Below are 12,706 nucleotides of genomic sequence, written 5' to 3'. Positions count from 1 at the left end.
AATAGCTCAAAAAACACATATCACTTTTAAAAATTAGTTTATAAAAAAATTGATGTCATCTACTAAAAGTCAAGAATCGGGTTAGCTTGCCAAACACAATTGGGGCCTTGCCCACGAAGTTGTATCTTGTACCCTTTTAAGTGAAAAGAGTGATACGTACACATATTTTTAATTATTTATTTATAAGTGTAGAACACTTTCTGACATTGCAGTAAAAATCATTATTGAAATTATGTTTTTATTAAGTTACTTTAAGATGGTTGGTTGGGTCTTTGGGTTTATCTGAAATTATTTTATTAGTAATTGGATATAAAATAATTTATAACATTTTGTCTTGTTCAAGTCTGTAGGTTTTTGCTTTGGTAGCTTGTACTCGGTCTTGTCCCCTCTTGGGTTTATATTATTGATCTCCTTAAGAAAAAAACACACAAAAAATGCCAAAATCCATAGTCAAACAAGAATAAAATAAAGAAAAATACGTGTCAAAACAGCAAACTAAAAACAATATATATATTAGGAATAAAAGAATTGAAATCAAAGGAAAAAGTCAAGACGCCACCTTTTTGAGTTCAATTTTTAGTGATTAATTGAAGCTCTAAGAGTTAAATATAAAGCAAATTGAAACTATGAAGCTTGTTGTCCAAGCAAGAGGGTTATATTAATTGATCATTAGAGAATGATCAAACTGTGAGTACGTACGGCATTGCTCCTTCAAACATGAGTCATGAGGTGAAGCTTCATGGGACATGGCCTAGTCCATTCATTTACAGAGTCATATGGGCTCTGAAACAAAAGGGCATTCCATATGAATACATAGAAGAAGATCTTTTCAACAAAAGTCTTGTGCTTCTTCAACACAATCCAGTCCACAAGAAGATCCCTGTGCTTGTTCACAGCGGAAAACCAATTTGTGAGTCCATGGTTATCGTCGAATATATCGAAGAGATGTGGCCACACAACCCCTTGCTGCCCACTGATCCTTATGAGAGAGCCATTGCTCGCTTTTGGGTTAAGTTTGCTGAAGATAAGGTACATGCTTGCTTCCCCTTTTGCCACTTGTTCTTCTGATTTTAGTTGCTTCATCTTTTCCTCAGTAAATAGCTTGGTGGTCGTTTTTATTATTTATTGTTGTTATTATTATTAATCGTGAAGTATTCGATCATGCATAACCTAAGCAAAAGCCTGTGGTTGGACAAGTACTAGGGTGCAGTTCCACTCTTGTAATGAAAAATTTTAAACTTAATTAGTATTGATTAAGTATCTTGAGTCTCACTCATGCTTTGATGGGACTTGATCAAATTATAATTCAGTCGGACTTGAGAAAGTGTCTGCGGTTTCCGCCATCTAAGTCTCTCTTGTGCTTCTCATAATGGGCAGGTACTATACTATGATCACGCCCACATAAAATAACCCGCTTGCCTTGAAGTAAAAAAAAAAAATAATAATAAAAAAACAAAAAATATCTGAGTTTATTGATTTGATAACATGCAGTGTCTCTGATTTCGTTAGGGTCCTGGAATGTGGGTAGTCTACCGAACTAGTGGCGAATAGCAAAAGAAGGCCATCAAAGACACCCTGGAGATGCTGAGAGCCATGGAGGCAGATGGGCTCGGCCGGGACAAGAAATTTTTTGGTGGGGACAATATTGGGATAGTGGACATTGCCTTTGGACAGATTGCTCAATGGTTGGGAGTCATCGAAGAAGTTGTCGGGGTGAAGATGCTTGAGGCTCACAAGTTCCCTCGCTTGCATGCATGGATCAAGAACTTTAAGGAAGTGCCTGTAATCAAAGAGCACCTTCCTGATCGTGATGAAATGTTGGTCTTTTTTAAGCGTAGAAGGGAAATGTTGCTGCCATCTTCACAAGATTAGTCTCTAATCAACTTATGAGTTTTTGAGTCTCCATGATTTTTTTTTTTTTTTTTTTTTTTTTTTTAATTTTCAATGTCGTGGCTGCTTTTGAGTGAGAGAATAAAATGTAGTTCCTAGTGTTATTAATTTTTGCTACGATTGAGCTAATAAGAAAAATAATGAGGATTAGATTATATCCTTAGCATAAATGAGGATTAGATTATCTTAAGTTAAGAGATTCGATTAGGATTGGTTACATTTAAATTATCATACTCAAACACCCACCCACACTCTGTTTCCATTACGTAGGGCACGTGTGAAAAGTTCTTTTGAGCGTGTAAGCCACTAGAATCTTTTCGCAGTATGGTGGAATGGGATTTCTACCCATCGACCAAAGTGATTACAGTTTTGAACTCAAATTTAATGCTAACTCAGCCTGAATTTATTAGTATCATTATTAGCCTGAATTTATTAGTATCATTAATCATCTATGGAAAATGTTTTTGCTCTTGTAAAAATGGTATTCTATTGTCATGTTCTGTTGTAGTATATATTCATTTATTTTGTTCTTTGATTGCTTTCGTTCTCTTCTTCATTTTACTCATTTGATCTAGACCAACAAAGAAAAAAAAAAAAAAAAAAACAAAGGATCCTAATTATAAAACGAACATGGGGCTTTCGGCTATCTTCTACTATAATAAGACAACCAAATATATATGGTTAATCCATGTTCTTGAATGATTCTTGAAAGTACTTGTAGGAATACAAAGAAAACAATAAATTATGTAGCATACAACATGACATTATACAAATATTAATTATGACTATAATAATGGTTGGGCGTCTATGGAGGCGGTTGACACAATTGATGTGGGAGCAGCATCCCATAGCTCGTACACTTCAGCTCCAACATATTCAAGCTCTTCATAGTTTTGTTGAAGGTTAGCACCTTTTTGTAACATTTGAACTGCTTGTAACTCTATTGTGACTTCTCTCATTGTTGGTCGTTTCTTCCCATTTAAGTTCAAGCACCTTTTAGCAAGGTTCGCGACCGCAATTATCTCTTCTTTCTTACCTTCCTTCAAAACTCGACTATCAATAATATCAAACAAACTGTTCTCCTCCACCGATTGAATGAAATATGTGGCTAAACTTCTGGGTTCTTGTGTCTTTGTTGAAGATATTGCTTTTTCACCAGTTAAGAGCTCAGCAAGGACAACACCAAAACTATAAACATCACTCTTTTCTGTAAATTGGCTTGATTGGAAATACTCAGGGTCCAAGTATCCAAAAGTGCCATGCACTCGTGTGGTTAAGTGAGTTTGGTCAACAGCGATGGATCTTGAAGTCCCAAAATCAGCTACTTTAGCTCTGAATTTATCATCTAAGAGTATATTTGTAGACTTAATGTCCCGATGGTAAATAGGGGTGGAAGCTGCTGAGTGTAAGTAGAAGAGAGCTCCTGCAACTTCTGTTGCAATTCGTAAGCGCATATCCCATGTTAGTGGAAACTCCTCAGTTTGTCCATTGAAGTATTGGAAAAGAGTTCCGTTAGGAACATATTCATAAACTAGTAGAGGAACTTCTGTCTCCAAACAACAACCAATTAGCTTAACCACATTCCTATGGTTAATTTGTGAAAGAATGACGACTTCATTAATGAATTCTCCGAGTTTTCCTTCATCAATTACCTTAGACTTTTTCACTGCAACGATTCTTCCATCTATCAACATGCCTTTGTAAACAGTGCCTTGCCCTCCTTGGCCAAGTACTCTATTCACATTAAAACGGTCAGTGGCCTTCTCCAATTCTTTTGAATTAAACAATTTGATGTTCTCAACATTGGCTTCATGTGAAGATAATTGTTGTCGTAACAATAAACCACCATTTCGTTTGAAGAACTTGTTCTTCTGTTTAATCATCCTTCTTTTCTTTACCACTTTGTATGACCACCATCCACCAACAAGTAGAACCAATAGCCCAAGACCGCTGCTAATACCTGCTTAACGCAATGTAGTAGTAAAAAGTTATAGCAATAGTTTTGATGTACCTATTGAAACAAGCAAGGGGAAAGAAAAATAAAATGGGAAGCCTTAAAACACTTTGATCCAAGTAAACATACCTATTGTGAACACTTCAACCCGAGACTCAATGGTCAAAAATATCGGACGGTAACAAATGTAAGACCCATTGTAAGTATAGATTCTCTCTTCTTCTTCATTATATGTATTTTCACAGAATATAAGCGGCGATGGATTGTAACCCAAACAAGGGTGTGTGAGCTCGCATTCCTTTATAACTGATCATGTAATTAAGGAGACAAACGCAAATTAGCATCTAATAAATCAGCAACAAAATTCAGAGTGATTATTTAATCACTAATCATTTCAAAAGATTAAGAATAGAAAAAAAAAATTAATCATTTAATTTTTTATGTAAATTAATCTGATCACGTGAGTTCTCTTGTGAGGCTCATGTGATTCCCTTCACTTAAATTTTAAGAAATATATAACCGAGGAATGATAGGGACCCAACTTTTTTGCCCAACAAAAGTCCAACTTTTGCCTTATTTATTTTTAAAAAATAAAATAAGATAAAAAATAGAAAAAATGTTTGAAGCAACCCTATCTATTTTTTGTCTTTCTTTTATTTGGTATTTTTTTAAAAATGAAAAATGGTATTTTTTTTCATAATAATGTCATTTTTTTTAAGAAAATGTCATTATTATGAAGAAAAATACTATTTTTTATTTTTAAAAAATACTAAATAAAAGAAAGGCAAAAAATAGATAGGGTTGCTTTAGACATTTTTTCCATTTTTCGTTTTTATTTTTTTTTAAAAAAAAGAAGGTAAAAGTTGGACTTTTGTTAAGCAAAAAAGTTGGGCCTTTAGTATTTCTCTATATAACCATGCATTGACGTACAGGAGGGTTTCTTCGGATTGCAGTGGAAATGGGTTGAGTGAGGGTAAAGTTTGTGGAGAGGTGTTTTTATAATGGTTAAAATGATAAATGACAAAAATGAGAATAGGTACAAAAAGCTTATAGAAATAAATAAATAAAAGCTATATTTTTTACACGTGGAAAATATGTAAAGTTGAGAGAACACTTTGTAAAAAAAACAACACGTGCTATAATTAGTGATTGCCAGCAGCCCACCGAGAATGTTCTTGTCATGTTTATGGTGGAGAAATATATATCTTTTGCTAGTGTTATTGAGACAAAGGTAAAGTTTAGGAATTGGAGTTTATGTTTAGGTATAATCTGCTGAAAAGTAAAATTTATACCCCTCTTGCATCTGGTATTTATGATAAATTTTATTAATCTAAATAGAATATACAAAGTTTATTAATTAGTTTATTAAGAATATTACTTAAATTGAATGTTCAAGAGGCTGCATATGTAAAACCCAAACCAAAATAAATAAATAAATAAAAATCATAAACTTCTCTAATTAGTTCAATTATTTATTTCAATAGTTCATTTTCTGTCTAAAATTTCATTCAAGACTTCTAATTTGTGAGTGATTAATTGGGTCAATTACTTATTCTAATTCTAGTTGCCCATTATCTATGGAAACTTCAATTGCGGACTTTTGAAAAGTCTTCATTTGAAGTTTTAATAGAAAATGAACTATTTGAATAATAATTAAACGATCTTAAAAGTTTTCAATGGAGGTTTCGATTGAAAATAAACTATTACAAAAAAAAAAAAACAAAAAATTTCAAAATGAGATCTGTATCTATAAATGAAAAAGAAAAAGAAAGAATTAAAGGCATAGAAGTACTTGTACGAAAACTTACCATGACATGCTCCAGGAACATAGGGATTTCCTCCATAGCCGGCTTTGCAAGAACATGTAAAAGTTGTGTTCCGCTGCTTAACCACTACTTGCCTACAATTATAGGTGGAGGAGGTATTATAATTGGCTATTGGAAGTGAGATGAATGACGTATATGGAATCCACCATTCCAGCACCACAGGAACGAAAAGCGAAAGAGTGCGGTAATCAGTCTTGAACCACTTTTCTTCTACCAAGAATGCAGAGTTGCATCCATTGATGACAAGATCTTTACTATTCATGACCTCCATTGTTGTATTGAAGGCATCGAGATCCGAAGGAATTGAGGCTTGGCAGCAATTGATGCCAATATTGCAGCTACTTGCATTTACCACTTTAGTCGTGTCACAAATGGACATGCACCCACCAATGGCTGAGCCAGACCCATCTACGGACCTCATTGAAGCAAAGTTGTTGCAACCCAAGGCGATGAATTTGTTTTCGGATTGGGAGAAGATGAAAGGGCTGTTTCGTAACTCCACAATGTTTGCTGTGCTGCTTGTACCGTTTGTGCAATTGTAAACTGTCGGAAAGTTGACGCGAACTGTGCCGTCTAATGAAATGTCGAGCACCTCCAGGTTGAGGATCCGCAAGAAAGGTTTGGGAGAGGGAGAGGCCAAAGAGTCATTTCTGCAAACTACTTCAAACCAGGCATCAGCGTAGCAACCGGCTCCTATTCCAAAAGGGTATTTGAGGTTAACATCCCCACAGCTTGGTTGACATGAACTGATTGAAAAGCCCGCTGCTTGCACAAATGCGTAAATTGAAAACAATAATAAAATGCTCTGAAACACCATTCGCACCACCATCTCTCTCTCTCTGTCTCTCTTTCTTTCTAGGATGATGAATGGGCGTGTGAAGCAGCAAAGCCCAAGGCCCCCCCAGCTTGCTTTCATAAGCGATTATCTTCCTTCTAGTAGTCGCCAATAAGACCAAGTTGCCTTTTGTGCATGAAACTAGCAGCCATGGTTGACCCAAATGAATGGTCCACAATTGTGGCTTTTTGGGCGCGTAGTATATATTCGTAACATACGTTAAACAATCAATTAGTGTTGGGGTGGTCCCTCTTTATGTGGGACCAACCCACGTGGCAGCAACGAAGGGTTATAACCCTTTGTATGCTGTATAAAAAAAACCGTGAGACAAAAAGTAAAAAAGAGAGAAGAAAGAAACAGTGTGGCGCAGGGAGAGAAAGAAAAAGAAGAAAAAAATGTTACGCCTTTTTCACATTCATCAGAGATTAGAAGGTCTTTTGTGGTTCGATCTTGATGCAATTTTAGAGTGTTGCTCCTGAAGACGAGTGCTACATATTGACTGTGTCGATCGTTGGAATTCCTCTCCAATCGCTTGGTTACTAATACCTATTTGGTGAGATTTTTCTTTATTCTTGTCGGAATCCACTTTAGGATGATGAATTTTATGTTTAATCCAAGAATGCATGTATTCTTGATGTGGTGATAACTTCTAGATATTTCTCTAGGGAAGACAATTGTAAACTCATTATTGTTGATAGTGGAAGATTTAACTGAATTAGGTCCCGTGGTTTTTACTTTCGCATTGGAGAGTTTTCCACGTAAAAATCTTGGTGTCTTGCTTGATTATTATTTTGCTACTGTGTTATCATTCAATTTGCACAAAGAGGGGTAAATTAATTCTGCTGAGCATCTGAAATTGGTGTTCACCTCTAACAATTAGAAGGCCTCATGATCTGGGCCATTCATCCAATTTCAAGATTTAATTAAAATCAAGATATAGGATACCGTAAAATTAATCAAAGGCCTAATTAAAAGTCATTGTAATGACTTTTAGTCAGGAAAACGTCCATCTCCGCGTCTTAGCAAGCATCCTATTGGAAAAAGATTAATTATTCTCGACCATCTATACATGCATGACCATAGACAATAATTATAACCCTTTTACAACCACAATCTCCTTGCTATTGGTCACAAGTAATTAAAAGATAACGATGGACGACTTAATTGGCTATGCTAATTACCTTTGGGTCAAACCCGAAGCTCATGCCCATATATGGAGGCACATGATCAAAAAGGAGGGTACCCGATGGCTATAGTATTTGACATAGAGTTTGGTCTAGTAGTCAAAATGGAAGTGTTGAATTCTAATGATTTTGCTTTGCCATTAATGGAAATCCTGAGGTAGAAAAGAGAGCTATTCATACGACAAAATACTTGGTAAAGTAGTTTAAGGCCTAATTTGACACAGACAATGAAATTGATTCTTATAAAAATAGACATAGAGATTTCTGCTACCTTATACTATCATAAGACAATTGAATATGATTAATCCATGTTCTTAGAAGATTCTTGAAATGACTATTAGAAAACAACGTACACAACAAATTATGTAGCCTACAACATGACATTAAACAAATATTGATTCATACTGATTGAGAAGGTAATAATGGTTGGACGTCCACAAATGAAGTTGACATTGTTGATGAAGGAACATCATCCAATGGCTCATACATTTCTGCTGGGACATATTCAATCTCTTCATAGTTTTGCTGAAAGTTAGGAGCTTTTTCCAACGTTTGAACTGCCTCCAACTCCTTTGCGACTTCTTTCATTGTGGGCCGTTTCTTCCTGTTTAAGTTCAAACACCTTTTCGCAAGGTTCGTAACGACACTAATATCTTCCTTCTTACCTTCCTTCAAAACTCAACTATCAATAATACCAAACAAATTGTTCTCCTCTATAGATTGAATGAAATTTGTTGCTAAACTTCTGGATTCTTGTGTCCTTGTGGAAGATATTGCTTTTTCTCCAATTAACAGCTCAGCAAGGACAACACCAAAACTATAAACATCATTATTTTCTGTAAACTGACTTGACTGGAAATACTTAGGGTCCAAGTATCCAAAAGTGCCATGCACTAGTGTTGTTAAGTGAGTTTGATCAACAGTTATGGTTCTTGACGTCCCAAAATCCGCTACTTTAGCTCTATATTTATCATCTAAAAGTATGTTTGTAGACTTAATATCTCGATGGTAAACGGGCATAGAAGCTGCTGAGTGTAAGTAGAAGAGAGCTCCTGCAACTTCTGTTGCAATTCGTAAGCGCATATCTCATGTTAGTGCAAACTCTTCAACTTGGCTATTGACATATTGGAAAAGAGTTCCGTTAGGAACATATTCATAAACCAGCAAAGGAACTTCTGTCTCCAAACAACATCCAATTAGCTTAACCACATTCCTGTGGTTAATTTGTGAAAGAATGACAACTTCATTAATAAATTCTCCAAGTTTTCCTTCATCAATTACCATGGACTTTTTCACTGCAACGATTCTTCCATCTACTAACATGCCTTTGTAAACAGTGCCTTGTCCTCCTTGACCAAGTATTATATTTACATTAAAACAGTCAGTAGCCTTCTCCAAATCTTTTGAATTAAACAATTTAGTGTGCTCAACATTGGTTTCATGCGAAGATAATTGTTGTTTTAACAATAAACCACCATTTTGTTTGAAGAACTTGTTCTTCTGTTTAATCTTCCTCCTTTTCTTTACCACTTTGTAGGACCACCATCCACCAACAAGTAGAATTAATAGCCCAAGGACACTAGTAATACCAGCTTAACACAAAGTAATAGGAAAATATTACTCATTGTAGTAAAAAAGTTATAGCAATAGTCTTGATTGAGAAAGTTGAATTCAAAGATTGGGATGTGAAAACTTTAAGGGATAGGAGTATATCTGAGTGCCATAAGTTTTAGAAAATGTAACCATGTGGAGCCCATTTTGATCCCTTTAAATTTGTTCGAGAAATGTGCTATAAATGTTTTTCTCAAAACATGTGTTTTAAGAGTTTTCTCCAAAATATAATATTAATTATCTTAAAAGAATGTATATCCCAAACAAGTGGAACCAATTAAAACAAGCAAGGTAAAAGAAAATCAATCAAAACAATGTGGGACAAAATATGATGAGATTTCTTGTGCGGGTGCTTTTTGACTCACTTTTTCAAAAGAAAAATAAAACGGGAAGCTACACACTCCGATCCAAATAAATATACCTATTGCAATCATGGCCACCCTAAACGGAGGCTTGGTGGGTTCAACTACCCGACAAAAGAAAGACCTATTAGTATTTTCACAATATACACTCTCAGATCCATTATTGAAACAGGGTGACTTTAGGTTTTCGTATTCGTTAATATCTGACATGTAAGAAGATGAACAAGGTTAGTATCTAATAAATCAAAAGAAAAATTCATTGTGATCATTAAATCTCTAATTATTTAAAAGCAACATTAAGAAAATAAGAAACTTAATCATTTAAATTAGAATTATAACATTTTGGTGGGTTCAAATTCCTACTCAATAAGCAAATTTCAGTTTGATAATATCATGGATCATCCCAAAAGTTTAAATTAATAAAAATAAGAAATTTAATTATACAACATGTGCCTGTACGTGTAGCTATTTGGCACAGAGATATAATGATTTACATGATTTCACATTATTTGAATTTTTTTTAAAATGTATTAATGTTAGCTTCATATATACAATTAGATGCACCAATTTTAAATCAATTTTATTTAAAATTGAGAGAGTCATATTCCATCTGGCATATATAGGGATAGCAAGTGGTCAGAAAAAAAAAAAAAAAAGTAAAAAAAAAAGCAAGGTCTTGTTTTTAAAAGGGACCATCCGCCTAGGGTACGTAATAGGTTAATATCTAGTTCTTTTCAATAAATTTTGTACTTATCTGAAAAAATAAAAAATAAAAAATAAAAATTAAATCACTTGTAAGATATTTAATGATAAAAGATAAAATAGGAAGAAAAAAAAATTAAGTACAAATTAAAGCTTCCCTTTGTCTAACTAAATTTTAGAATGATCTACCAAAAAGATATTATATTATATCATCAAATTTATCAATTTTTTTTTTTTTCCCAGGTTCACGTGTAATTCAACACTACACAAGTGTATACTTGTGCTCTGCGCACAAGGCACATGTATGTGGGGACATTGCTGTGAGCCTGTGACACTTACATGCATACGTGTTGTACAAGTGTTAATTTATAGAACTAGGTATTTAATTAACACATATAAAAACGAAAAAAAAAAAAAAAAAAGAATTAAAGAGATAAATAGAGTAGGTGGTACAAAAAGTTTACCTTGGCTTCCATGAAGAAGATAGGGATTTCCTTCAAAGCCTTTTTTGCAAGAACATGTATAAGTGAAGGTCCAGTACTTTTCACTCCGCGAAGAATAATATTGAGTAATATTAGAACAAATGTAGCTTGGGGAGCTATTATTATTAGCGGTGGAGGCGGAGCCATGAATATAGGATATTGGAAGTGAGTAGAATGATGCATCAGGAATCCTCCATTTCAACACCACAGGAACGTGCGACATAATGGAGTTCATATTAATTAAACCACGTTTCTGGAATCACTTTTCTTCTACCAAGAATGCAGACTTGCATCCCTCCAAGGCTACGTTGTCATTTAGTGGCCTCATACTTATATTGAAGGCATGGAGATCTAAAGGAATTGTGGTTTGACAGCAGTTGATGCCATTGCAGCTGCTTCCATTTATCACTTCTGTGCCAAGGTCACAAATTGATATGCACCCACCAATAAGAAATGAATTGAAGATAGAGATTGAAGATGTTATATTATATATATATCATTCTATTTCACTTGTATTGGTTTAATGTTAAAGTAATAATTAAGTGATTAAATTTTTTCATTCTTATAAGCTTGAACTTATGGGCCCTCTTGATAAAAACTTCAATAGTTGAGAGTGAAATGACCCTCAGGGTAAAACCTTCAAATAAATATCTCATGTAATTTCAAAGAAATTAGAAATTCTCAAAAAATGAACTGCTTCTTCGGAACCTCCACAATTTTTTATTATTATTATTTTTTTCTGTGGGCCGGATCGTCTAGAAACGAGTAGAAAAATTCTTCTCTTTGCTCTGTAACTTGTTTGGCAACTCCGTCCTTTTTTCTCTATTTCCTTTTTATTACTATTTAAAAAACTCTACAATGAGGATCCGTGCAGGGAGGTAAGATGGGAGTTTGTAAGTGGAAAAATTATTGAGGCTGGTGGACCCGGAACGTACGTCTTCATAGGGTAAATCCTTTGACCTTTATTGATTAGATTCCCGTGTCAGTCATCCATGGAAAGCGCCAACTCGGAACGTCTTCGAATAAATATCTCATGAGTAGAACAAACTATAGTCGTTGAGAGTGAAAGGACCCGAGTCGATCTGGATAAAAACTTAACATAAATATCTTATATTGTACTTCCAAATAAATTATGAAATTTTGACTGTTTTTAGAAATTAAAACGCTTTAAAAATATTTTTTATTAAAAATGTAGTATATTACAGTTGATAATTAAATATATTTCTATTAAATTCTTGTTTTTTATGTTATAAAAAAAAATAGTCAAAAACTATCTTTGTGTTTTATGAATAAATGTCTTTACAAAAGTGAAGAATAAGGCTTTTGGAATGAAAAATGTTTCTAGATGCCTTCGTGATAATATGTCATGTTTTTAATAGGTAGTATTTTCAAAGCGTGTTAATGCTTAAAAACAGTTCAAATTACGTAATTTAAAAATTTACAAATTTTTTTTTTTTAAAAAAAAAAAAATGAATGCAAAGAATTATAAAAAATAAAAAATAAAAAGAATGCAAAGAATCATAATCTCCAAAACTTCATAGGAGACTTTGAAGTTCAACTTGGCTCAGTCCAATTAGAACGTTTCACTAAATGCTGGTGACACACTATTGATGAGCATGTGGAAAAATTAGAACGGTACTTTCTTTTCACCAACTGCTGGGGACAATCTATTGATGAGTTTGTATGAAAAAATGACTTCTACTTTATCAGATATAATTCTTAATCGATTAAACTATCCATTAGAAACCAATAATTTGATTTATGAGATGCTCCCATGTCAAGTTCATCAATAGCTAAAATTCAATAACGTAATATTTTTTTTTTCAAGAAATAATGCTATTAGAGTGAAAGACCTAACAA

The 12,706-nt window shown here is 33.9% G+C and overlaps 1 protein-coding gene and 2 pseudogenes across 2 annotated transcripts; 1 reads left to right on the top strand and 2 right to left on the bottom strand.

The window, feature by feature from the left end:
- Positions 1-717: 717 nt before the first annotated feature.
- Positions 718-1,899, top strand: LOC132177294 (glutathione transferase GST 23-like; annotated as a pseudogene).
- Positions 1,900-2,574: 675 nt separating this feature from the next.
- Positions 2,575-6,583, bottom strand: LOC132177292 (wall-associated receptor kinase-like 10). Of its 2 annotated transcripts, XM_059589552.1 has the most exons (3): positions 5,653-6,583; positions 3,974-4,150; positions 2,575-3,850 (listed from the first exon to the last, which is right to left on the bottom strand). In XM_059589552.1, the coding sequence occupies exons 1-3, from the start codon at positions 6,497-6,499 to the stop codon at positions 2,676-2,678; spliced, it is 2,199 nt and encodes a 732-aa protein (XP_059445535.1). In that variant the 5' UTR covers positions 6,500-6,583; the 3' UTR covers positions 2,575-2,675. The 2 variants fall into 2 exon arrangements, with proteins under 2 accessions (XP_059445535.1, XP_059445536.1); XM_059589553.1 differs by lacking the exon at positions 3,974-4,150.
- A 1,490-nt stretch (positions 6,584-8,073) lies between these two features.
- LOC132178343 (wall-associated receptor kinase-like 10) lies at positions 8,074-11,069 on the bottom strand (annotated as a pseudogene).
- Positions 11,070-12,706: the final 1,637 nt, after the last annotated feature.

The sequence above is a fragment of the Corylus avellana genome, chromosome ca4 (genome assembly GCF_901000735.1).
Source record: "Corylus avellana chromosome ca4, CavTom2PMs-1.0".
NCBI classification, from domain to species: Eukaryota; Viridiplantae; Streptophyta; class Magnoliopsida; order Fagales; family Betulaceae; genus Corylus; species Corylus avellana.
The sequence above is the reverse complement of the archived record's forward strand: the minus strand, read 5'-3'. Positions and strand labels throughout refer to the sequence as shown.

What these genes read in the sequence shown, in the direction of transcription:
- LOC132177292 (XM_059589552.1), bottom strand. Translation starts at nt 6,499, where the DNA reads ATGGTGGTGCGAATGGTGTTTCAGAGCATTTTATTATTGTTTTCAATT. An exon ending in TGTTCCTGGAGCATGTCATG is followed by an intron (nt 4,151 to 5,652) that starts GTAAGTTTTCGT and finishes TTACATGATCAG; the next exon opens with TTATAAAGGAATGCGAGCTC. An exon ending in GGTTGAAGTGTTCACAATAG is followed by an intron (nt 3,851 to 3,973) that starts GTATGTTTACTT and finishes TGCGTTAAGCAG; the next exon opens with GTATTAGCAGCGGTCTTGGG.